Source organism: Rhinopithecus roxellana, chromosome 19, assembly GCF_007565055.1.
Source record: "Rhinopithecus roxellana isolate Shanxi Qingling chromosome 19, ASM756505v1, whole genome shotgun sequence".
In the NCBI taxonomy this organism is placed as follows: Eukaryota; Metazoa; Chordata; class Mammalia; order Primates; family Cercopithecidae; genus Rhinopithecus; species Rhinopithecus roxellana.
The window spans coordinates 64,338,650-64,364,712 of record NC_044567.1 but is presented as its reverse complement, the minus strand read 5'-3'; the positions used below and the strand labels follow the sequence as shown (position 1 = coordinate 64,364,712).

Below are 26,063 nucleotides of genomic sequence, written 5' to 3'. Positions count from 1 at the left end.
AAGGCCAGACGTGAACCGGCACGCTGGACCATCGCGCTCTCTTCCTTCAACTCCACCCTGGGCCTGGGAAAGCTACCCTTGGAGATCCCCACGATGCTGACACCTCACTCAGCCCCTCCGTGCACCCTCTCCCACGCCTCCCAGCTAGCCTGCCAGGTAACAACACTGTTGTTCTGGTTTTGCAAACACGGACACTGAGTGGAAGAGCAGCCAGGCTGAAGTGGGGCAAAGGCAGCCCTCGTCAAACCCCAGGGTCAGAACCCCCAGCCATCCCCACTCTCCAAGGACTAGTAGACAGAGATTTCCATCGGGCTCAGCCAGGGGCCAGGGAACAGGTCTCCGCAGTGGGGAGTGATGGAAGGATGCAGTGTGGACTAGGAGGACCCGGGCCGGCCTTCCAGTGCTGGAGCCTCGGCAGCCCAATCTACCTTGTTGGGCTCTCGCGGGATTAAAAGAGACCTTATATACAAAGTACCAGCCCAGGGCCTGGCACCTAGCAGGTGCTCAATTAAAGGAAATGGTTATGAAAAATAACAAGGAGAAGCTCAGAGGAGGTGCCTGTGGGTAACGAGGGAACAGCTGGAAGGGCCTGGACTTGGGTCAGAGACAAAGAATGCAAGAAGGAGGGAAGGAGGGAGGGAGGGAGAGAAGGAGGGAGGGAGAGAAGGAGGGTAGGGCAGGCGACAGCTGGCTCCAGGGCAGCTGTGTGCAGGAGCCTGCTCCATCATTTAAATATTAGGAGAGATGTAAATATTTGAGTGAGGTCCTCCCATCCTGGCCGTGCTCTGGCCACAGCCAGGGCTGCAGGAAGAGTTCCTCCCTCACCAGGGTCTCCGTTCTGTGCCCCCTACCCCAGCTGGCCCAGGATTCCATGTTTCCGGGCCAGGAGTAGGGGGCTGGGAGCAGCAACCAGACAGGGCAGGGGCGCTAGGGAGGGACCCCGCCTTTGCTTCCACCCTCCTTCCTCTGCACAACACTGGGCCTGCAAAGGTGCGAATGAAGGATCTCCTCCCCCACCCGCCCCCAAGGGGCTCAGGCGGCCAAGGGTTTCTTTTGTAGTTTAGAAAAAAAGCAAAGCATCCCTTTCTGAGGTTTTCTGGTGGAGCCCCAGGGTTTAAAGCTCGCTGCTTCAAACCTGCAGCCCCCTCTGCCCTTCCAACAGCGCCTCTCTACCACCTGGGTTATTTCACAGCCCAGGTCCCTGCCAGCCCTCCAGGCCTCCTGAGGAGGAGCACAGATGCAGAGTCTGGATCTCGTGCACAGCAGGGCCCCTCCAATGCTGCAGTGCACCCCGCTTGGCTGGAGGAGCCTGTCTCATGCCATGACCTGTGCTGGCACCAATAGCCCTCTCCCCCATCTCCCACCTGAGTGCTGAGGGCAGCTGTGCCAGGCAGACAAACAGAGTCTTCCACACAAACCATGAGTCTGCAGAAATGGCAAGAGAAGGCCAGGCGCAGTGGCTCACACCTGTAATCCCAGCACTTTCAGAAGCTAAGGTGGGCAGACCACCTGAGGTCAGGAGTTCGAGACCAGCCTGGCCAACAGGATGAAACCCTGTCTCTACTAAAAATACAAAAATTAGCTGGGCATGGTGGTAGGCGCCTGTAATCCCAGCTATTCGGGAGGCTGAGGCAGGAGAATTGCTTGAACCCAGGAGGCGGAGGATGAAGTGAGCTGAGATCATGCCACTGCACTGCAGCCTGGGCAACAAGAGCGAAACTCTGTCTCAAAAAAAAAAAAAAAGAAAAAAAGAAAAGAAAAAAATGGCAAGAGAAGTTGGCCAGCATCACCTGCCTAGAAATCTGCCTGGCAAACTCCTACCCCAGTCTCTGGCTAGGAAGCCTTCCCCCAGGAAGCCCTCCTGTTCTACCCCTTCTCCTGAGCCCATGCCTAGACCCCCAGTGCCTGAAACAGAGCTGGCCCTTGGGGTACCCATGGACGGCTAAACAAATAAGCCAACTGCTTCTCCCACCCCCAGTGACGCTCCTAGCCTGGCAGGGCATTCAGCAGTAACACTCGGCAAGTGGACACCAAGGAATACCCCTCATCGTGCAGTCCACACCAGGGATTCTAGCCCTTCATTTTAAACCAAAGGAAAAAACCAGGCCGGGTGCGGTGGCTCACGCCTGTAATCCCAGCACTTTGGGAGGCCGAGGCGGGCGGATCACAAGGTCAGGAGATCGAGACCACGGTGAAACCCTGTCTCTACTAAAAATACAAAAAATTAGCCGGGCGTGGGGGCGGGCGCCTGTAGTCCCAGCTACTCAGGAGGCTGAGGCAGGAGAATGGCGTGAACTCAGGAGGTGGAGCTTGCAGTGAGCCGAGATAGCGCCACTGCACTCCAGCCTGGGAGATAGCGAGACTCCGTCTCAAAAAAAAAAAAAAGGAAAAAACCCAACCCCAGCAAACGTACAGAGCACTCCATTCCCTGACCTTTAATGGGGGGCAAGAGGCAGAGGACAGAGGAGAAGGCCGCCCCTCCAGGCCTGGTTTGGAGCCAGAAAGACTTGTATGCTCTTACTGTAGATAACATCGGTCTCTGGGGGACATAGGGCAGGGGCCTGGCCTGCCCCTCGCAGGGAAACTGCCCACCCACGTGGAAAGCAGGGCCAAGGGTCCCTGCTTGGAACCAGCTTCCTGCACATGGGGTGGGGGGTGGGGACAGAAGGAGATCCTGCCTGGACTGCATGGAAATCCACCAGACTGCTGGCTGCTGACATAGCAGGAGCAGAACCATCTCCATCTTCCAGGGCCCTGCCTGGGGGAGGGGAGAGGCTAGGTGGCTCTGTCCAGGCCACACTCCCCATGCCCAGGACTGCTCTCTTCCCACCAAAAAGAAAGATGAGACAGGTCCATCCTCAACCTCCTGGAGACAGGAAGGGGGTCTGTCTGTGGCCCAGGTGGCTCCCTCCCTCATGCCCAAGGGGTCCCACAAGGAGGTGCTAGGACCCCCAGGCCCTGCCCCAGGGAACTGCTGTCTACACAGTCCGCAGGTAGAGCCAGCCAGGAATGCCTTTCACGCCACTGGCTATGGGTTGGAGGCTGCGAAACCAGGCACAGAATCAGAAAAGACCTGCCACAGGCTGCAAAGGGTTCCAGAGAGCTCCAACACCTCAGGGGGCAGTGCTGTGGAAGGGGTGAGAAGGAAAAGCCAGCTCCTGGGAACTGCCCATTCAGAGTCTACATAATACCTAGGTGGCACGAGATAATGCCCTACTCCCCACCCCACCCTTCCACCATCACCCAAGACCTGAGCCCCTGGGAGCACCCCTTGAAGACAGGGGGATGTGGGGTAACTGCCCCCCAACTTTACACCTGGAGGCTAACCTACACTCAGAAGACCCCTCCGAGGCTGTGGCCAGAGTTTGGGGCAGGGAGGGGGAAGCAGGTGGATGAGAAGGCCAAGGAGACTCCCAGGAAAGCCACTCCAAGTGTCTGCAAGGCTTCATCGCCCACATCTAAGGCACGGGCTCCTGGCTTTGAGGACACAGGAAATTCGACGCCATGTGGGGAGGAGGGCACTGCAATGTGTTTAAGGCCAGGCCCCTTGATTTTCCAGATATTGGACAAATGATGGTTTCCCCAGTTGGCCCAGAGATGCCAGGGGAGACGGAGTGCCAAAGCCTGTAGGAGGAGATCCAGAAATTTCAGAGAAAGAAGATGGACAAGAAAAAACAAAAAAATACAAGAAGCCAAGTAGAGTCTGAGCCCTGCATTCCCGGCCTCCCCCACGGACACAGGCAATCCCTGGAGACCTAGCTACAGGGGCAGTGGGGGCGGGCATGGGGGTGGGGGGTCTTGCTGTTTATGCTCCCAGCCGACATCGAGGTCATCTTCTTGTCCCTCTGTCTAAGTTTCTGGGCATTGGCAGGACTTTTAAAAACGACAACAAACTTGAAGTCTCTAGAGCGTCTGCTGGCCCAGTCTAAACGGAGCTTGGGGCTCTGCAGACCAAATTAAACAGCCTGAGCCCAGAAATGCCCCCAGGCGCCTGGGGGTGTCTAGGGGCCAACTGGTGGGTCTGTTTGGCTGGCGAGATGACAAATCCTCCCACTTCTGTGACTGTGTTTCAGAGAGTTCCGGACCCTTTGGTCTCATAAGCAACTCAGAGCCTCCAAATTTGGGAAAAACCAAGAGGGCTTTGGAAAGAAAGCCAGTGTTTGACCATTTTTCCTCAGTGGCTTTGTCAAGGGAGAGCACAGGAACTTGGTTTTTGGCTGGGTTTCTGGGATGAATCAAAAAAAAAAAAAAAAAAAAAAAAAAAAAAAAAAGCAGGGGGAGGAGAGGGTGGTGGAATTGCCTGGGGCTCCAGCCTAGGCTATACACCAAGGAGACTTCAGAGGAACAGGCCAGCCCCATCCCCAGCACGGTGAGGGAGGGGCATTTGGCTGGCTGGCAAAGGGAAGAGATGGCAATAGTGAGGCCCTGAACCTGGTGGCTAAGCCTCATCCCTGAATGTGACCTCCCCTGATGCCTGGGCATGCAAGAAATGGGAGGTGGAGAAGAGGAGGAGATCCTAGCTCTGCTCTCCTGGCACCAGGATATCAGGGGACAGCTACTTCTCTCCCCACAGGCAGGCAGAGGCCACAAGTCGCCAGGCTGAGAAGTCCCTGTGACTCCTACAGACAAGTGCACAATTTGCATATCTGCATTTCCCTGGGTGATGCCCGTCATGTGTGGCCACCAAGTACACTCTCCACCACCAAGACAGCCGAAGAGACCAGGTGGCCACTGTGTACCAGGCACTGTGGTGACTGCCTGATACTGACCCCTGGGGACTCAGGCTCTGGTAGGTTTGTTTTTCCAGGCACCCAGTCCCCCTTCCACCTGCTGACACCCCGGGCCCAGTGTGGGGGTGTAGGGTGCTCAGTGGATGGGTCCAGGGGCTGGGCGAGCAGCACGCAGCCTTGGTCCATCAGCCCTTGGTCTCACCACTGGACAAGATGCGACTGTTCCAGCTGCCTGCCCAGCTCTGCACCACACTCACCTGGGCCCTTGCAGAGGCCTGCTGGATGAGAATGTTCAGAGCAGTGGACACCACTCCCTGCAACACACACCCTGCCACAACCGCTTTTCAGGGAAAGGCCAGGCTGCAGAGCCGAAAGCAGGCTGCCAGCACCCCCGCCGTCCTCATGCTCCAGTCATCCAGCAAGTGCTCACCTCACTGTCAGCGCTTGGCCCTGCAGATGGGCATATGGTCCATCCATCTGTGACACTCCGGGGTGGGGGTGGGGGTAGAGGGTGACAGGGAAGACCAGGACAACCTCCCAGTAAGAGGAACCTGTAGCCGACATGACTCCAGCCTCCAGAGTGTCAGCCAGGCAGGAAAAGAGGGGTCCCATGGCTGCACTGGGCTCAGAGGGACCCCCAGGCGGGCCCTACAGGCACTGGTGTCTGCCGTGCTTTCCATAATTAGTGGTGACCGCGCTGTCCAGCCTCATTCACACAGTGGCATCACACAGGCTTTTGCCTGAGACCTCCCATCCCCAGACCTGTATGTTTAAGCATCCAAACCTACCTGTCCTTTGCAAATGCCCCCTTTTCCCACCCAGATGCGACACCAGCAGCGACACCCACCACACCCCTAGGTGGCAGGCCCTGTGCTCAGCACCATGGGCTGCATCTCACTGAGTCCGCCAGCAACCCTCGAAGACAGCTGTTTCTAACCCCACTGTGCAGGCAGGGAAACGGGCAAAGAAACTGAAGAAACCTAAGCCACCCAGCTTTCCAACGGCAGAGTGAGGGCAGCCTGGGCATCCCTGCACTGCTGCACCCCTTACTCTTCCAAAGCACTGCCCCTCTGGATGCAAACTGTCCACTAGCCCCATTCAAAACCTTCCTGGACAGCCACAGCCTGCAGAAATCAATTCCAGCCTGCGTTCACCCAGTCACTGCAGGGGTGTCCTGGCGTTTACCTCCACCTGCCTCTTCCCGGACATCCAGCCCAGGTAACCCACAGCCCAGCTGCAAGGCTGATCACAGTGCCTCTGTCTGCTGCCTGGTGCTGTGTCCGTCCCCCTCTAAATGAACCAGCTTGCAGTCAGGACAGTGGGTCTGTCTGGCCCCGGCTCTGAACTCAAAGAGCATCAAGTCAGCGCTGCCAGTGGTTGTGGGACCCGTGCAAGAGGCCTGCCCCCACTCCCCATGGCTCCTGCCTCCCACCACAAAAGCTCAAACTGCAGGGAGGCAGTATTCACAGGAGGCCTTGAGTCTTGGCTGAAAGGCAGGATTCATCACGCAAGAGGCCTACAGGCATTAATTAGGGACAGGTCTGCACCTATTACCAAGCAACGGGGCCTTTCTCTAGGGAGGAAAAAGGCACCTGAATCCAGCCAGGACCAGCTCCCACGTCCCGGAAGTGTCGGGACTCTAGAGCAAGAAGGCACATCCACATGGCCCTTCCCACCCAGAAGCCCGTCCCACAGCCTGCTCTGCCTCCAGGACACAGCTCTGGGGGTCCTCCTTGGGCGACAGTGGGGGCTCGGGAGAAGCTCAGATACCACACAGCTCTGGGATCTCAGCACGTGGGTCCTGGGCCAGATTGTTTCAACAAACATCAAGGACTTTTGGATTTTTTCTGTGTGCAAATCTGGTTACAGCAAACACCGCTGAGCAATGCAGGCCAACAGCTGGCACTTGGAAAGGCTTTTGTTAAACAAAGACCCGAGCTGTAATCGTGTTTGCGATAACAGACTTGGCCTGAATTCACGAAAGTACATGCCGTCCGCCAGCCCCGTGCCTCCACCAACCAGAAGGGAGAAAGAGAAAAGGGTCATCCCTCTTGTCACCCTATTACGGGCAGTGGCGGGTGCTGCAGTCGTCTGGAGGCCCATTTGTACAGTGGAAAAGTGGAAAATAAGACTCTAAAAATCTCATCAGCAAAATACAAAACATTCTCCTTGCTGCTACGTAGGGGGCCTTCACAGAGCCCTAAGACCTTGAAGTCCGGAGACCTGTCTTGAAGTGGGAGCAAAGGCGGGATGCGGGAAGTTGGAGTCCATGGAAGACACTGATCCCCTCTCCGTTCCTGGGAACGCTGAGCCTGAAGGACGCGGCTAGGACAGCAGAAGGACTGAATCCCCGTGCAACTCATCGGCAATGGAGCATAACACCATGGTGCCCTCTGTCCCCAAGACGGGAGGGATGGGGAAGGCCCTGGGCGAAGGGGACAGGCAGGGAAGGAAAAGGTGAAGAGAAAGGTGCTCCCGAGGGAGGGGGTAGATGTGCCCAGGACATGGGACACTGGCAGAATTTTAACTCCCAGCACACACACAGGCCCACGGACGGCTTCCCGTCTACCTGCTCCTTGGGGGTGTGCTGTGCCAGCCTGGGCACCTACCCCTTTCCCCATGCCAGGTCACTTGCCCTCTACCCTGCATACTGCCTGCCACTAGTTCTAAACCTCCCAGAACACCCTGATCAGGGCCCTGTGGCCTTCATTACAGGATTCCAGGCCTAGACGTCTGCTCAATTGGAAAACTGCTCCCAGAGATGCCATGGCTCAGAGCTCGTCCTGCTTTGGGGCCCCTGGAGTCTCCGCCCCTCAGCAACCCACATGGTGACAGGCACCCACATCCGCTGGCCTCAGGAACCGTGGGGCCACCATCCCAGTGCTGCGAGGAGCTGGCAGTTTCCTCCCCACCCTTTCAGCCTACCTTGCAGGAACCAAGACACCAGGTGAGCCGCCCCGGAAAGAGACCTGTGCTCCCGCTGCACCGCTCCTGCGCCCGTTCCCGGTTACTCCAGATGCTTCCCGTGGACCAGCTGCACTCCCAGCGGGCATGCCTGGCCCTCCGCAGCCCGGCCCATCTGATCTTCACAGGCAGGCCCCTCCTTATGCCCCAGCCCCCTCTCCAGCCAGCTCATTCCGGCCTCCCCCACTGCTGCCAGCTGCTGCTGGCCAGAAGGCTCTCCTTCCTCTCGCAACCCAATTCCTACTCTCCCTCAAGGTCCGCCTCCTCCATACTGACTTCTCCGCTGCTAGCTAGTGGCGACCTTTCTCCACCCTGATTTGGAAGCTGCCTGTTTGTATCACCCCTGGCTGGGCTGAATCATACTCTCTCCTCCACTTCCAATCATCCCTTTCCCATGTCCGTCTGTCCACCCAAGGTTGTCCATCTCCTGTATACACACCCCCACCCCCCAACTATACTCCACGTTCCTTGGGCACCAGGGAGGGCCAACTTTCCACACCCCAGGTCAGCCCCCATGCACACGCACACTCACGCACACACACACACTCTCACACCCATCCACTCGGGCCACCTGATGGCTCTAAAACCGGAATTCCCAGCAAAACCATTCAGGGTACACAAGGGGGAGACTGACACACACAGGGAGCCAGCAGATCAAGGCCCCACCCCCAGAGGCTGAGAAACCTTCCCCCAGAGCCAAAGGATTGTCAACTGTTGTACCAGGATGGTCTCAATGAGCCCATTGTCTTGGACTAAATTACAGGGTCACGAAACTGGCTTGGGAGGCAGCCGCAGAAGCAGCTCCAGATGGAGGTGCACGGGGGCGAGGGTGGAGTTATACCCAGAGACTCGAGGCAGGGGCACTAACAACTTTCGTGGTGCAAATGGTGACAGCTGTACAACCAACACAACCCCAAACCCTGGCCTCCCCTCCCGCCACAGGGCTCCCATTGAGCCCCGAGAGTTCTTCCCCAGAAATCCCACCAGGGACCCAACACTTCCGGTTAGGAACTGAGAGCAGAGACCTCGATCCCGCAGGCAGGAGGAGAGGCCCGCAGAACACAGGGCCTCTCTCCATAAGGGCTTACCGGAAAGTGGTCAGACCGGCTAAGTCGTGCCACTTGGACATTTGGGACAAGGGAGGCCCCTGCAGGAGCGGTCGCAGGGAAGAGTTGCAAAGAGGCAGGGGCAGGGAGGCCACATTCACTCGGGGCCTGCAGGAGGCTCAACGGAACACAGTGGACCTAGGCAGACCCCGGTATAAGCATGTGCCCAAAGATGTCCAGATGAGGGGGTGTGGCGGTGGAGTGGAGGCGGGAATAGCAAACCCTCCCAGCTCTGCAGACCCAGACCTCCCCTCCCTCTGGGAAGCATGGATGCAAAGGGCTAGAGCCTGAAAAAGTGCTTCCACCACTAAGCTGACAAAGTAGGTATGATGTCTCCAGCTCACACTCTGCACAGCGCAAGCGGCCACTGGATCACAACCCCCTCCCGTCCCTCCCCGCCCCACACCCTCCTCAGGCCCAGCCCTGAAGAACAGCCACTGGCACTCTGCTTGGCATCCAGCCAAGGTTCTGGTCCCCCCAGGAGGCCCCGCCTCCCCCACCCAGATGGGGCTGACCCCAGGTGGGCCGTGGGGGCAGCTGGGCTCAGGACACCCAGATGCCAGCCCTGGTTCTGGCCATGGAGCGGGGAGGACCTCAGGCTGGTCACGTCCCAGCTTGGCCTGATACCTGGACAGTTGCTCATTTCAACACAGACTTTCCCCCTCCCGGCCCACCAGAGGGCTCTGCCCAAGTCGGCCTAGGAGCCCCTCAGAGGGGCGGGGGCTCCAGGTCCCGGCAGAGGCAGGCCCGCCCCTCAGAAGCCCTGCCCCAGAGCGCTGGAGACCATTGTGTGAGCTTCCCCTCTGCCTTGCCGTATTTACTCCCGCGGACGCAGGACGCAGAGCCCCAGCACCGGGAGTCACGAGGACGCAGGAAAGCGCACGCACTCACAGGCTCAGGGACGCGAACGCCAGACCCGGGCTTGGACGGAGCAGCCCCGCAAGTCCCAACACATTTAGTAAACCCCGAAGACAGGAGAGAGCCAAAATGCTCTCTCTGCCCGCACGCAGGCCCCTTCTGCCCCCCACAGCCCGATTCTGGGAGGCGGATAAGGATGTCCCCAAGGCCTGGAAGGGGGCCATGGGACATCCCACTCTGGACCCTGCCATGGCCTGGACTGTGTCCGTTCGGTGCTCCCGGCCCACGGGCTGCACAACTTGGCGGCCCCAAAACTGGCGTGGGGGAGGGGAGGGCTGTCCACCCGAGCAGGACGCGGCTGTCCACTCGGTCGGAGGTGAGGAACGACCTCCCTATCCTGTTACCGGGTCCAAGCGGGGCCCGAGAGCCGCTGGGGAGAGTCGAAGGGAGGGGGCCGATGGATTTCCCAGAGTGAAACTGTGCGCCCTGGAGAGTTCTGAGGCAGCCCCGCGAGCCTTCGAGGAGGTTGCTGTCGCTCGGCAAACACAAACAACAATAAAAGGAAGGAAACCCAGGCGGCAGTGCGCAGAACGAGCGCAGGGTCCTGTGAGGGCGCACGGGGTCCCCGCGGGTCCCCCAACAGGGTCCCCCACGTAGGCGACGCGGGTACAGGGCCGGGGGCGTGCGGCGCTCTCGACAGGAGGGCGCCTGGATTGGGGGTCCCGCCTGCCCCGGGCGCACCTCCGTCCCGCGCCAGGCCCACCCGTAGGGTCGTCTCCAGCACTCCCGCGGCTGCAGCAGCCAGCCCAGCACCCACCTTCGAAGTCCGAAATGATCCCGTCCAGCTGCGCGTTGACTGCAGGGTCCGACATGGTGGCTGGTGGGCAGCGGGTCGCGCGGAGGGCAGCTGCGAGGAAGCGCCCCCAGCGGGGCCCGGGCCCTGCGCGCTGGCTGGGGCGCCGCGCCCGTGCTCCTGCAGTGCAGAGCTCGCTGCCGGAGGAGCCCCTCGGCCCCCAGGCTCAGCTGAATGAATGGGGGAGGAAGGCGGGCGCCGGCCCCTCCCCGCGCTCTGCGCCCCCGCCCCGCCCCCGCCTCCCGGGCGGATCAGGTTCCCGCACCCGCGCCGGCCTCCCAGTCTCGCACTGGCTGCTCCGCCCGCCTGTCAGGGCCGGGCCTGGGGGACTGGGGCCCGAGCAGCCGCTGGGGGACAGTCCTGGGCACAAGACCGGAGCGCCCCCCTTCTCCCCGCCTGGCCCGCGCCCAGGGGACGGCGAGAGACCGGGCCTCGGCCCCTCCCCCCAGGCGCCCCGCTGCGGCCAGATGTGGGCGGATGTGGAGGCCGGGCCGTGGCGAGGGGGGCGGGCGCCCAGAGGGGAAGAGATTCCTCCCCTTCCCCGGGCGCAGGGTCCTTCTGCAGGAGGCTGTATTTGGGCAGCCAAACAAAGTTCGCTGTCACCGCCGCCGCCGCCGCACTCTGCGCCTGCAAGGGTTAAGCGGCGGCGCACGCGGCTGGCAGGCTGGATCCCGGCCTGTGGGCTCAAGAGCCGAGGGGCGCAGGGCGAACACGCGAGTCCCATGGCACCAGCGAGAGGCCACTAACTCCCACCCACCGAGGGCACCCCTGCAGCTAACACCCCCACCACGACCACCACCCCGGGGCCACTGCTGCACCCTCGTGAGTGGGCCCTGGAGAAGGCACTGTCCGGGAGAAGGGGCACAGGGCGGGGATGGAACACGGCTGTCAGAGAAGCCAGGGACAGGCGCCGCCTCCCTCCACAATAAGGGCCTCCTGAGAGCAGGAAGTAGACCTAGTCAGGAGCAGAGGTTTCCGAAGGTGTGAAGGAAGGAGCTAGGCAGTGAGTGAGCAGAAAGGGAGCTGCCCCAGGGGCTGCTCCCTCCCGTCTGGGCCCTAACCTGAAGCCTAGCCTTACCTCCAGGCCAGCGTCTCTACCATTAAACTGTATTACCCACAAGGCAGGCAGGGCCGAGGGGCTGGGGTAGACCTGGGGACCTGGGTTAGACACAGAACTTGAGAAGCAACAGGCTCTCATCCTCAAGAAGGGCCCTCCAGGTGTGTCACCTACAACAGAGAGAGGCGCTTCTTCCACTCGCCTTGGAAAGCCAGAAACCCTCTTCTGCATGCTCTTCCTGCTACCCCGTACCTTAGTACCTTAGACTCTCGGCCTCTGCCCAGAGTCAGGGGCCATGTGAGAATTCACAGCAGGGAACAACACCCCCACCTCGGCAGCAGCAGGCCGCAAACGCTACAACTGCACTCCAGTCCCTTGAGTGTGTGGCCCCGGAGTGCCTGAGAGCTCATCCTGGGTCTAGGGTCGCTCGCTGCCCGCTTGCCCCTCCCCACCCACTCTGAAATATCCCAAATGTGCAGGAGTGCTGAGACTCCCCAGCCATTCTGGAGAGGTGGGGCGCGGGAGGTCTCTTGCGGAAAATGTTCTAGGTTTGGGTGGCTTTTTAAGTAGATGAAATCAAGTCCTTCCTTTTTAAGAAAAGCAGTCACTCCCTCCCTCATGCTTTGGATATTTTGAACTATTTTCAACCAAGTGAGTTTGTGGACATGGGAACTGCAAAACCACAGACATTTCAGATGCGTGCACACCCTCGTCTGCCTGGGAGCCCGGGTTTCAGAAATGGGGCCGTTGCTGCCATTAATAGCACCCCATATCTTCCATGCCAGGCCAGGGTATTTCTTGTCTGAACTCTGGCACCTGGGCCTATCGGATAGTCCAGCCCCTACTGAGCCACCTGTCCATGCCACATTTGGGGATTTGGGGGTCCAGTACCTAAGAAATTCAGTCCAACAACACAGCCCCTGGGAAGATGCCAGGTCCGGCACAACAGCCATCCTAAGCCACAGCATTATTCTCTAGTGTTTTTCTAAAAAGCACCTGGTGAGTGTGGACACACCCATGCAATTGTTCTCTCCCAGGGCTGGCATGGAGTTCCACCAGATTAGCACATGGTCAGCCAATTGTACATTCTCCGTCTCCACGCACAGTGCAGCAAACATATTTAGTTCCCTGGGGAGCCCCGCCAGGGTGCACGCCTCACCAAAATGGGAACCCAAGGGACAATGGCAGGAGGGCAGCCAGAAAGTGCCCATGCCTGCGTGACTGTGCTTACAGCCCACCAGCTCCAGCCCCAGCCGCTGCCCCTTCAATGTAATCACTCAGAGCCACATGACCAGGCCTAGAAACCTCCAGGTAAGAAGGTTCCCCGAGCTCTGTCAGGAAACCCAAATCAAGGCTTGGCCACACTCCCAGCCAGGAAGTTCACCCTCGTATCTAACCAACTGCTCTAATTGTACATCATTTATTTCCATTTTTTTCCCTGTCCTCAGAGGAGATGGGAAACAGCTGGGCACCACCCTTCAAGTCATAATTACCTTTTCCAAATTCAAGGACAATCCAGTTGCTCCTTGGCCTTCTCTTTCTCAGCCTAAATCATCTTTCTCTAGCCCTTTAATCATATCCCGGGCTGTCCTTTGATCATAGCTAAGGGCTGGGTCCAGTCTGGAGCTCCAGGATTTTAATAAGGCCTGATTGCTACAGGGTAGTGAGGAGGCCCCCACACCCTCTTTCCTAGGGCCTCGGGGCCTAAACATACAGTCCCAGAAGGGGGACTGGGTGGAGAAGATGCACGTCGGCAGCAGAGAGGAAACTGAGCTAAAATTTGGCAAGAACAAAAGAACTATAAAGGCCTATGCATCCAGCAAGGTGCATTCTTCCAAGGTCACAAGAGAAGGCAAGACCGACTGCAGCCCTGGCCAAAGGGACCGCCCGCGTCTTCAGTGCACAAGAAGACCTATAGTGGGCTGAATGATGATCCCCCCAAAGCAAAGATCTGCCCACCTGGAACCTCAAATGTGACCTGATTCTGTTTAAGGGTTTTTGCAGAAAGAATTTAGGCAAGGATCTCAAAATAAGATCATCCTGGATTAAGGTGGGCCGTAAATTCAATGCTGTGTCCTTCTAAGAGACAGAAAAGAAAGTACAGACACAGAAAAAGGCCTTGTGAAGACAGAGGCAGAGACTGGAGTGATGCAGCCGCAGGCCAAGGAACACCTGGGGCCATCAGAAGCTGGAAGAGGCAAGGAAAGGTTTTCCCCCGGAGGCGTCAGAGGACGCTGGCCCTGCTCACACCTTGATTTCAGACTTCTGGCCTCCAGAACTGTGAGAGGACACATTCCCGTTGCTATAAGCCACCCAGTTTTGACAGTTGTTACGGCGGCCAGGAGAAACTCATGCCTTAGTTCCCATCTGCATCATACCTTGAGGTCAAAGCTTTATACAGCAAAGATGTCTAAGCAATCACAAACCTCCTGTGGGTAGCCCACCCGTCCGGCAAGTCACTGTCCCGAGGGAAGGGGGATGGGGACAGGCAAGAGAGCCACAGGAAGCCCCTGTGGGCCTTTCTGGAAACGGGAAGGAGCAGGTCTGGAGAGAAACCCCACAGGTCAGGCCCCGGAGAAATGAAGCTTACAAAGCGTGGGAACGGAGTGGGGAGGAAATCCACGAGGAAGCAGCGTTTGGCGCACACATCCATGTCTGTGACCCGCCTCCAGGCACGGCCTCCATGGAGAGGCTCCGCTGGCAGGGAAGCGATGAAGCAAAAGAGGCTCAGGGAGCGGAGGAAGGTGGGGGGCTCTCTCCCCGCGACACCAACGCTCCAGACGGGACACCCCATTAGGTGGCGGGCTGTGTCCTCACAGACGGAGACTTCCCAAGGGCAGGGCCCAGACGGTCTTGTCTCTGTGTGGCCTGACACAAAGTAGGCCCCCCTGAGCTGCCGAGCCCTGGGTCCATCACTGGCAGGGCCTTCCACAGCCCCTCAAGTTCCCACAGCCCCTCATCTTAGGAAACGGCACTACCATCCACCTAGTCGGTCAAGCCAAGTCTCTGGGCACCATTGTTGACTCCTCTCTTTCCCTCACCCTCTGTATCCAAACCATGCTGCGTTTCTACCAGAGTCCATCTGCGAATCAGTCTAAGCCTCCCTCCTCCAGGGGTGTGCCAGCTAACGGTCAACAACTGGCCACCCGGGACCTGCAAAAGCAACAACACTCGATTTCGATTTCCCGGTTTGTAGCACTTGCCTATTCCCATGGTGTCAATATTTCTGCCTTGGCCAATTTCTTACTTTTCTTTTTCTTTTTTTTTTTTTGATACAGAGTCTTGCTCTGTCACCCAGTCTGGAGTGCAGTCGGGCAATCTCGATTCACTGCAAACTCCGCCTCCCAGGTTCAAGTGATTCTCCTGCCTTAGCCTCCCAAGTAGCTGGGACAACAGGCACCTGCCACCACTCCTGGCAATTTTTGTATTTTTGGTAGAGACAGGGATTCACCATGTTGGCCAGGCTGGGTTCAAACTCCTGACCTCAGGTGATCTGCCTGCCTTGGCCTCCCAAAGTGCTGGGATTACAGACATGAGCCATCGTGCCCAGCCGGCCAATTTCAAGTTATTCGTATGACATCATTGGAGGTGAGACTGGGAAGAGATATTTAGTTACCACCAATATAGTGCTTCCATCATACAAATACAGCCTCAAGAATGTAACTGCAACAGGACAGACAATAGTTAAATGTTGCAAAAAACCTAAGAGGTGATGAAAGGTGTGTATTTATTATCTTTTGTTTTAAATATAATCACTTATAAGTAATTTTTTAATTTTTTGCTTAATTTTTCTTCATAACTTGTAATTTAATTCATATTGTATAAATCTATCATTTTTCTAACAAAGCAATATATTTTTCTAATAGAGCAATGCATTTTTACTATGATAAAATATATGTAATATAAAATTTACCATTTTAGGCCAGCCATCATGGCTCACGCCTGTAATCCCAGCACTTTGGAAGGCTGAGGTGGGAGGATCACCTGAGGTCAGGAGTTCGAGACCAGCCTGGCCAACATGGTAAAACCCTGTCTCTGCTAAAAATACAAAAATCAGCCAGGTGTGGTGGCAAACGCCTATAATCCCAGCTATCTGCGAGGCTGAGGCATGAGAATCGCTTGAACCCAGGAGGCAGAGGTTGCAGTGAGCCAAGGTCACGCCGCTGCACTCCAGCCTGGGTGACAGGGCAAGGCTCGTCTCAACAACAACAACAACAACAAATATTTACCATTTTAACCATGTTTAAGTTTACAGTCCAGTGACATTAAGTACATTCACACTGTACACCCATCCACACCTTCCACCTCCAAAACGTTCTCCATCCAACTTCCCAAACTGAAACTGTGTCCCCATTAAACAGTAACTCCCCATCCTTCCTTCCCCTAGCTGCTGGCAACCACCATTCCAATTTCTCTATGAATCTGACTTCATGTAAGTGAAATCATACAATATTTGTCCTTGTGAGACAGGTTTACTGAGCATGAGGTCTTCAAGGTTCATTATTCAAGGTTCACACGTAGTATGTGACAGAATTCCATTCTTTCTGAAGGCTGAATGATATTCCACTGTGTGTACACACACTTTGTACATCCATTGCTTCCACGTTTGAGCAATTGAGAATAAAGCTGCTACAAACATGGGTGTGTAAATATTTGTTCAAGTCCTTGCTTTTATTTATTATTATTATTATTATTTTAGATGGTCTCATTCTGTCGCCCAGGCTGGAGTACAGTGGAGTGATCTTGGCTCACTGCAACCTCCACCTCCGGGGTTGGAGCAATTCTCCTGCCTCAGCCTCCCGAGTAGCTGGGATTACAGGCACCAACTACCATGCCTGGCTAATTTTTGTTTTTTAGTAGAGATAGGGTTTCACAGTGTTGGCCAGGGTAGTCTTGAACTCCTGGCCTCAAGTGATCCATCCTCCTCGGCCTCCCAAAGTGCTGGGGTTACAGACGTGAGCCACCGCGCCCAGCCGTCACTTGAGTCTCTCAGGGGACACTTTAGTCTCTCAGTGTCCTGTGAGACCCCTGGAGACACTGGCTTTAGGGACTCCACACACACCTGTTCAATCCTGTGCAATGACAAAGTGCAGTTTCCTTTGCAGAATGGCAGAGTCGGGAGACTCCCGATGGGGCATGAACCTAAAGGGGCAGACGGGATGTTCAGAACACACATGGACTGTTCATGTGCATTCTGCCAGCCACCAGGCAGACCTGCCCCAGCCTCGACGTGCCCAGGATCATGGACAGTGCATGGTTTCCACCAAGGCCAAGCCCCTGGAACCCCTTCTCCCTTTACATCACCTGTACTGGGAGCAGCTACCAGGCTGTGGACCACTAAGTCTCTTTCAGGCCACCTGAGTTTGAATTTCCCCATTCAGCCTGACTGTGACCCGGGATGCGGCTACCACAACCCATCACACCCTCTGCCTGGCCGATTCAGTGCAACCATAAGGTTTCACTCAAAGAAGCACATGACCAATCTGTTCCCCAGACTTCCCAGTGATCCCCCCAGCCTGCTTTGTGCAGAACATTTACAGCAAAACCTGACCACAGCGGCCTGAGCTCTTATCTCCAAGGCAGGGGACTTTTTAAACAAAGTATTAGTGTTCTAAATTCATGCTCTCCCAAGGAGGCTCCTGGCCTTCAGCACAGCAAACAGTCTGCTCCATGGCTCCCCGGTTCCCCACCCCCACCTCATCCCAGCTACCCACTCCAGCACTTGGGACTGAATCAGCTTGGAGTTCCCCAGCCCTGCTGCCTGCTGGCTCTGATGATATGACCAGGGACTGCAGCACTGCCTGGACCTCCTGTTGCTACATTTTACTGCAATAATATCCAACCTGATGGAACCCTGGGAGCAAGTGGTGGGGGCGGGGTGGTGGTGGTGGTCAGGGGCTGCATACACAGAGGACTGAAGGACTGAAGGACTGGGTGAGAATTATGACCCCTCCAAGATGATCCCTCACCATCAGAACCCTGGCTGTGCCTCCTGAACAGTGTTGGTTTATTTGCACATCCGGTGAGTTTTTCGATGAGCAAATTCAGATGCCTGGGAGTCCACCAGTGGCTCTGCTGAGGTATAACCCAGACATGATGGCTCATGTCTTCTTCCTGATCATTCTCTCTTCACACAGTCCCATGACCAGAGGGTTCCTCCTACTCCTGTTCCTACTCCAACCCCACAAGACAGTCTTGAAATGGCTAAAGTCTCCAACTTCCCAGCACCCGTCTGAGAATGGAGTACAGAAATGAGATGGGGACACAGTATCCCATGGACACCAGTGATGGAAAAAAACCCTCTGACCCTTCCGGCAGCTCTGCAAAGTCACACTAGGGGACAAGAAGGAGTGGCCAGCCTGGCACCGACCCAGCCTCAAAGCAGCCAGTGACTAAGGCACACAGCTGGTACCTCCTCACCCCCAGGGTGCCAGAAGGCTTGGCTAGAACATGTGCCAGCCAAGAGAAACAGGCTGTCCCTGGGGTCCTTGGTGTCCTGGCTTCCCTGCTGTTTTTCTCAAGGAGGCACCCTGCTCTGTGGGGTCTGAGGCTGGAGGCAACTTGCCACCGATGCAGTGCAGGGACGATGGCTGAGTCACCAGCCTGCCCTAGTTCCACGTCAGCAGGAACAACGGGGACTCGAGCAGAGAAGAAAGCATTTATTTTTAAAGTCACCACAGTGACTGAGGCGACATCGTCCCCAGGGAGCCCTCCTCCCTGCTGGCCGTCTGTGGACCGTGGCTCCGTGTTCTAACAACGCCTCTGTCCATCCCATAAGACCCAGCAGATGGAAGGATAGAGGGTGGAGGCTGGGAGTGGTGGCCAGGCAACCCGGCAAGGGCAGGGAGCAGGAACATGCCCTCCCTCTTCTGCACCCGCTCAGAAGGCTCCACAGGGCCTGTCCTGCCATCCACAACCCCAGGGGATCCTCCCTCAATGCCTGCCCCATAAATGCCCATCCACCCTACACTTGAACACCTCCAGTTACAGGGAGCTCAGTACCTATCTATGCCACTCATTCTATCTTTAGCTGTTCAAAACAGAGAAAAGAGAGAGAAAGAAAAGATAGGAAAGACAGAGAAGGGGGGAAAGAGGGAGAGAGAGAGAGAGAGGAAAGAAAGAGGAAAGAATGAGGAAGGAAAGAAAAAGGAAGGGAAGGGAAGGGAGGGAGGGAAGAAAGGGAGGGAAGAAAGAGAGAAAGAGAGAGGAACAAACAAGGTGGGCTTCATGGAGCAGAAACTCAATAAGAGAGCAAAATACATCTGCAGTCAGGCTGTAGATGGATTTCTACAGGAGCGCATATCCACTCCACTGTTTCTGGAACAGAAAAGTAGAAAGAAGACGTAGCGGTGTGGGTGGGTGCAGCTCTTTCTGGGGGCCTGGAATTTGGCATCAGCCCCCTTGGTTTTGAGAAGGAGACTAAGATCGCCAATATCCACAGTGGAGACCGAACCCCATGAGGGCTGGGGACATCATCTCTTCTGTGTCGCCAACAAAGACCCGATGCTCTGACTATGGGAGCCTGTGGAAGAAGGAACAAAACTGGCTCTGGGGCCCTTTAGAGAACTGGTTTTCCATCCAGTGGCAGCTGTGAATAAATTTCTGGAGCCAGCCTCAGCGGCCTGGGCCTGCACAGCTGAGACTGTCCCTGGAGGCTGAGTGGAAGTGGGGAGCCTCCAGGCACAGCGGGGCTCTGCTCCCTACCTCAACCAGCAGCCCCAGGACTTCTGGGTGCTCCAGAGCTTTCTCCAGAGGGCAAATCCAGAGTATGAGGGAGGAGGGAGATGCTCGGGATTGGGAGGCCCTGCCCGTCTCTGCCCCCGGCCTCACTGACCTGAACAAGGAGGTCATGGGTGTTCAGGGGTAGAACTGTGGGCTGGCAAGCCCCCAGCCCTGGCCTCTCCCTGCCCCCCTCTCCTCACTGCCACTGACCATCTCTGCCTACATGTTGACACCTCCACAGGATGATGGAGAAGAGAGAAGAGGAACCTCTCTGCTCTGCCCAGCGCACTCAAAAGAGGCTCCAGTGCAAAGGCGCCGACGTTCACAGCCAAATGTGTGTGGCGGCTCCCCAGGGATGGGATGCTTCCACTCCGTTCCAGTCTGCCAGGAATTGACAGAAGGTTTTGTGTCACCAAATGTATCCCATTAACAAATTACCTTAACACTTAGTAAAAAATAAAATAAAAATGCATGCACCCCATGCCCTGCAGAGCCCCCATGCCGCACCCCTCTCTGCACCTGAGCTCGCACTCTTGGCCTGCCGCCTTGGGAACAGAACGCTCTGCGTGGGAGGCAGACAGGAAGCGTGGGGTACGCTGGCTGGGCCCCTCCAGACAATCTGGTATTGCTTTCCCCGGATAATGAAATCTTCCCCACCCTGAGTGTCGCTGGAAGCCAGCCGGCAGCCAGATCAACCTAAATGAACCTGAACCGTTTGTCCCTCCTGTGAAGTGACCTCGGGGACGTAATGGGTTTGCTATTAACACAGTCCCCCTCGCACTCCATCCCCCCCTCACTTTTCTCCCTCTGCATGAGTCACTGGCCATGATGACTCGGCCCAGCCAAGGGACCTGGCCAGCTCTGATCAGGCTATGCGAGGGACAGACCAGCACAAAGGAGCAAGGCTGCTGGGCCCAGGCCAGAGGCCGGGGTCACACGGACCCCCTGTAGTGTCTGTAACTGGGGACTCTTAAGGTTGCTCCTTGGTTCTGGGGACCTATCCACTTGGGGACAGTCTTAAGGGAGACTCTTTAAAGCAGGGAGCCAAAAGGGTGAACTAATACAGAAACACGGAGGGCCAGGGAGAACATGAAGACAGGCTCAGCTGGGCACGGTGGCTCACGTCTGTCATCCCAGCACTTTGGGAGGCCAAGGTGGGCGGATCACCTGATGTCAGGAGTTCGAGACCAGCCTGGCCAACATGGTGAAACCCCATCTCTACTAAAAATACAAAAATCAGCCAGGCGTGGTGGCGGGTACCTGTAATCCCAGCTACTCAGGAGGCTGAGGCAGGAGGATTGCTTGAACGCAGGAGGCGGAGTTGGTAGTGAGCCAAGATTACACCACCGCACTCCAGCCTGGGCAACAGAGTGATACTCTATCTCAAAAACAAAAACAGAAACAAAAAAAAGACAAGCCCAAGGCCTGGAGAGCCAGACGCCACCTTCCCACCTCTTGGTGGCCCACTTTGAGATAGTACCACGTCAGAGAAAGTTGTGGGAGTGTCTGTCTGTAATTCTTAAGCAACACTGTTTCCATCTCCCACCAGCTCCTGGCTCTAGCAGGCCCCTGACTTGTGCCTTCCCTAGGGTCCCCCCAGGCTGTTGGTGGGATGACCATGTGACCTGTCACTTCCCTGCTCACCGTCCTGGGCAGCTTCCGTCACCTGGTGCAGACAGAGTGAGAGCTTAGCAAGGCCAGGGCCGCCGATCTCCTGCCGGCCACATCTGCCTCCTCTCACTCCACTTCTCCCCGCCTTGGTCAGCCCCACAAGCCAGGTGCCAGACCTCTGTGCCTGCCCTATCCTGTTCCCTCTGCCTGGCGGGCCCTTCCCACCCTCCCTGGCCTGGCTCAGGCCCCATCTGTCTTCAGGTCTCAGCTCAGAGGCTGCTTCTTCTAGGAAGCCTTCCTGGGATTGCCAGATGAAGGGATTCTCTCTGGACCCTTCTTCTATTTTCACAGCCTCAGGGGCAGCCTCTAACGTGGGTCTTACTGAGTTCGTGTGGCATCTAGGAGAGCCACAAGTGTGTGATGAACGTGTTGAAGAAGGAACCCTGTGAACACACAGCAGCATCAGCTCAGACTGCGAAGGTACAGTCTTCAGCCTCGTCTGCCCCGGCCTTCCTCTTGAGGAGGTGGGAGCCAGTCAGCTGGGATCAGGAGGTGGGCTTCATGGAGCAGAAACTCAATAAGGGGGCAAAATAAATTAGAGAATTCTCTTGCTGCAAGGAACCTAGACAAGGAGCACCCGGTCAGAGGAGGAAGGAAGAGACCAGCAACAGACCTCACTTGCCCCAGCAGTCCTGCAAGCCAGATGGGCCAACTTCTCAGCACAGCTGTTCTCCAGTACAGAGAAATTTCTCACCTTCAGCAACAGGGTGGGAACATTCCCAGACGGGGCCACGGCTACTCTGGTCACAGGGACCACAGAGTCTGAGTCTCCGTGGCTTGTCCCATCCATGCAACCACAGATCTGGAGCACACATCGGGAGTTGCAGAGCCCAAAGGGCATGGCAGGGCAGGGAATCTGCCTGATTGGTAAAAGCCACCCCTGGAGTACAGGCCTGTGCCCATATCCAGGTGGAGCCTCCGATAGGGGGCATCGATTTCAAGGAGGTGAATGTGGACATTCAAGGCCAGTGAACAGCCAGGTGTCAACACATCGACAGGCCCTTGACCCCTCCCCCAACACTGGTGGGAGGGCACCAACAGGGTCTACACGGTGCATATGGTCTCCAGAGCCAGCAAGGTGTGCAAGGCCCAGCAACTGAGAAAACTGACCACTCCATTATGAATAAGCCAGAACATTTATCCAGGAAAAAAAAAAAAACAGCTTTGTCCAATTGGGGACCTAAAATCTCAGGACATATGTCCCGTTCCTGTAGAACCACATCACTTTCCCAGTGCCCACCCTCACTCCCACCTGCCTGCCAAGCTTCAGGTATCCAGAACACAGCATGACAGCAAGCACTGTGATTCCCACAGGTTTTCCCAACCTACCCCAGGCGTCACTACATCTTTAGTTCTGAGCAGCAGGGAGTGACATGCAGAATGGTCACCCAGACAGAGCAAGACCTTCAAAAGGAGGGCAGGCTCTGTCCAGCAGGCGGTACCTATTGACACAGAAATCAGTAGGCAAATCTTTCAGGAAGATTTTCACTAAGAAAGAATGAAAGAGGCCAGGCACGGTGGCTCACGCCTATAATCCCAGCACTTTGGGAGGCCAAGGCGGGTGGATCACCTTAGGTGAGGAGTTCGAGACCAGCCTGGCCAATGTGGTGAAACCCCGTCTCTACTGAAAATACAAAAATTAGCTGGACGTGGTGGCGGGCACCTGTAATCCCAGCTACTTGAGAGGCTGAGGCAGGAGAATCGCTTGATCCCAGGAAGCAGAGGTTGCAATGAGCTGGGATCACACCACTACATTCCAGCCTGGGCAACAGAGCAAGACTCCATCTCAAAAAAAAAAAAAAAAAAAAAAGGATGAAAGACAAGGCTGAAACAGTGGCAGGTACATGTTTAACAGCCTACCCTAGTGGGGAGCAGGAGGTAAGGCCTGATATGTAGTGTTTGCCAATTCCTGTGGTGTAAATACACCCGCTGTAGCAAATGTCAAGCTACCAACAGGACATCACTGAACACAGAGTTGGGAAAAGACATGCACACCACTGCATGAAACACTTAGGCAGCTACGGCTTATTCTTCCCTGGGAAGGGGGGTATGTCTAGAATACCCCCTTGCTATGGAGAATGGCTGTAGCAAATAGGATTCAACTGGCAGGCCGACCCAGTCAGCTGCCCAGTGACGTGATGTGGGGCACGTTTCTGAGGCTGCCTCCGCACTCAGGGAGGAAGGTGGCCATGTGGCTACAGACCTGGCCCTGGGTTTGCTTTTTTTTTTTTTTTTTTTTTGAGATGGAGTTTGTTTTTTTTCTCCAGGCTGGAGTGCAATGGCGTGATCTTGGCTCACTGCAACCTCCACCTTCTGGGTTCAAGCAATTCTCCTGCCTCAGCCTCCCGAGTAGCTGGGATTACAGGTACGCACCACCACGCCCAGCTAATTTTGGATTTTTAGTAGAGATGGGGTTCACCGTGTTGGTCAGGCTGGTCTCAAACTCCTGACCTCAGACGATCCACCCACCTTGGCCTCCCAAAGTGCCGGGATTACAGGCATGGGCCACTGTGCCCATCTGGGTTTGCTATCTTGAGGATACATCTGGAGTTATGTGCTCATGATTTTCGTTTTCATTTTAAAACTTTGATTTTATTTTATTGTTTTTAGAGACAAGGTCCTGCTCTGTCACCCAGGCTGGAGTGCAGTGGTGCAGTCATAGCTCATTGCAGCCTCGAGTTCCTGGGCTCAAGCGATTCTCCCACCTCAGCCTCTCGAGTAGCTGGGGCTGGGCCTACAGGTGTCACCACACTCAGCTACATTTTGTATTTTTTGTAGAGACGGGGTCTTGCAATTTGTGCAAACTGGTCTCAAACTCCTGGCCCCAAGCAATCTTCCCACCTCAGCCTCACAAAGTGCTGGGATTATAGATGTTAGCCAGTGCACCCAGCAGCCATCATGATTGACTGGTGACATGTGTTCCAGCTCCAGGATGAACACAAGGAGCGGGGAAGTTGGTGAGAAATTTTGAAAATGAAGCTGGGTGTGGTGGTGGCTGCCTGCGGTCCCAGCTACTCGGGAGGCTGAGGCAGGAGGATTGCTTGAGCTCGGGAGTTGGAGGCTGCAGTGTGCTATGACTGCACCACTGCACTTCAGCCTGGGTGACCTAGCAAGATCCCATCTCAAAAAAGGAAAGGAAAGGAGAGGGGAGGGGAGGGAATTTCTGACAGTGATTCCAGAGATAATCAGGGTGACCCGAAATTACTTTGAAATGCATCAAAAAGTAAAAATAAGATGGATTCATGGCCAGGGGAAGGAGGGATAGCTGGTTGGCGAGGTGATAAAGCCGGTGTAACTTGGTGTTAGTGGTAGAATCTAGGTGATGGCTGAATGTGTTCCCTGTAAAATGCTTTCAACTTGACTGTGTATTTGAACATTTTCACAATAGAATGGAGGGAAGAGAAAGGTAAGAGGGAGTCACTGTAGCTATTGCAGCAGGAGCGGACCCCAAAAATCCATGTATCATAGTTCCAGCCCTGCCAGTGTGGATGTGTCCTCATTCTTCTCCTCGGGATTTAAGGACACTTAATGAGCACATATGTCTTCAAGCCCCCTTGCTTCCCCATCTGCCCCTCTGCCCATCTGCCCCCACACCTGGAAGATTCCACAGGTGGCATGGGCCAGCTCTCTGTCCTGCCCTTTGTGCCCTCAGCGTGTGACAGACACTGAGTGAATGTCAGCCCCTTCCCCCCACACCGCATCTGCCTGTCCAGAGAGGTCCCCTACTCGGCCCAGTCACCAGGTTGACACTTCTGGACGTCTGGCCGACAGCTTCCTTAGCTGTATTCTAGTGACCTGGCAGGTGTCCTGAGTCATAAATAAGGCCATTAGTGAATGTTTCCAAAGCTTCTCCTACCATGGCACCTTCCCCTCTCCCACCAATAGTCCATCATGACAGCTGGGCTGCATGAGCCTCTTCCTGGGGTTGTGTCTCCTGAGGCTGCTCAGGGCCTGGCCTGCCAGAGCCCACCAGGCAGGGTGCCCACCCTTTCTAGGCCTGAGTTCCCACTTAGAGAACCACTTACAGAAGGACAATGGAGAAAGGCATTTGGGGCACCAAACTGGAGTGTGCCTGCATGTGCGAGGGGGAGGGAAAGGGAAAGGGGGAGGGCAGGGGAGCGGGGAGAGGAGGGGAGGGAAAAACAGGAGGAGAAGATAGAAGAGGAGAAATAAGAACAAGAGGAAACACAGAAGGAGGAGGAGCAGCCCCCTTCGTGGGGGTGGACTCTGTGTCCAGTGCTCTACCAAGGACACTACATTTATCACCTCACTTGTTTCCCATGAATACTTTTGAGGTCGCTCCTCCCCAGCCCCCATTTTTCCATTAGGAAGCAGTCGCACATAGCGGGAAAGAGCTGCCCAAAGCCCGCAGGCAGCACATGGAGCCGCTGGGAATTGCATTCAACTCATCCAACCCCACATCCCTGTCCTCAGCCACCAGGATAAACCACCAAGTTTCCACAGCCACGGGAGCTGGGTCCGGAGTCCCCACCAGCTCTCCCAAGGCAGGGAGATGGGGCTGGAGGCCATGACAGGTGCAGGGTGCCCAGAGCTGCTTTGGAAGCCCTGTGGTGTGGGTTGGGCACCAGGCAGTGTCTGTAGAATGAGAAAAGAATGAGGCTGAGACGCAGCATCACCTCCTCCAAACGTGACTTTCCCCGAGTCTCTGTGACTGGTCACCCGAGAGGGGAGTCCTGGTCTCCTGGCGTTTACGTCCAGGTCTAGGGATGCCTTCCCCAGCCAGGTTTTCTTCCGAGGATGGAAACTCAGAACCTCACCACAGGAGGAAGAGCTGGGAGCACTTCTAAGACCTCCGCAGAGGGTTGCTCAGGTCCAACCTACGTCCTTCACCATGGAAGGCCTTTCAGATGTGGCAGCCACAGTGCGTGGGTCGAGGGTCTCCACCCACCAAGAAGCAGGGGCATCTGATGCACATTCGGCCCATGATCCCCACCCACGTGGGGACTTTGCATGCAGCCACGTGACACAAGGGAACAGCCACAGCAGCGGGGCCACAAGGAGAGTGTGGGCCAACGTGCAGGGGCGGAATCTTGACAGCCTCCCGCGGGCTGGCGGCAGGGAGGGGCACATTTGCACAAATC

General features: G+C 56.1%; 1 protein-coding gene across 3 annotated transcripts in view; it reads right to left on the bottom strand.

The window, feature by feature from the left end:
• Positions 1-26,063, bottom strand: part of SEPTIN9 (septin 9) — a 214,333-nt gene that overhangs the window by 116,884 nt on the left and 71,386 nt on the right. Inside the window, exon 1 of one of the 3 annotated variants that reach the window (XM_010381901.2) lies at positions 10,476-11,110. The exons of the other annotated variants lie outside the window; for them this stretch is intronic. Coding sequence (XP_010380203.1) covers positions 10,476-10,530 — 55 coding nt within the window. The 5' untranslated portion in view covers positions 10,531-11,110. Of the gene's footprint in view, positions 1-10,475; positions 11,111-26,063 lie in introns of those variants that run through there. 3 annotated transcript variants of the gene reach the window in all.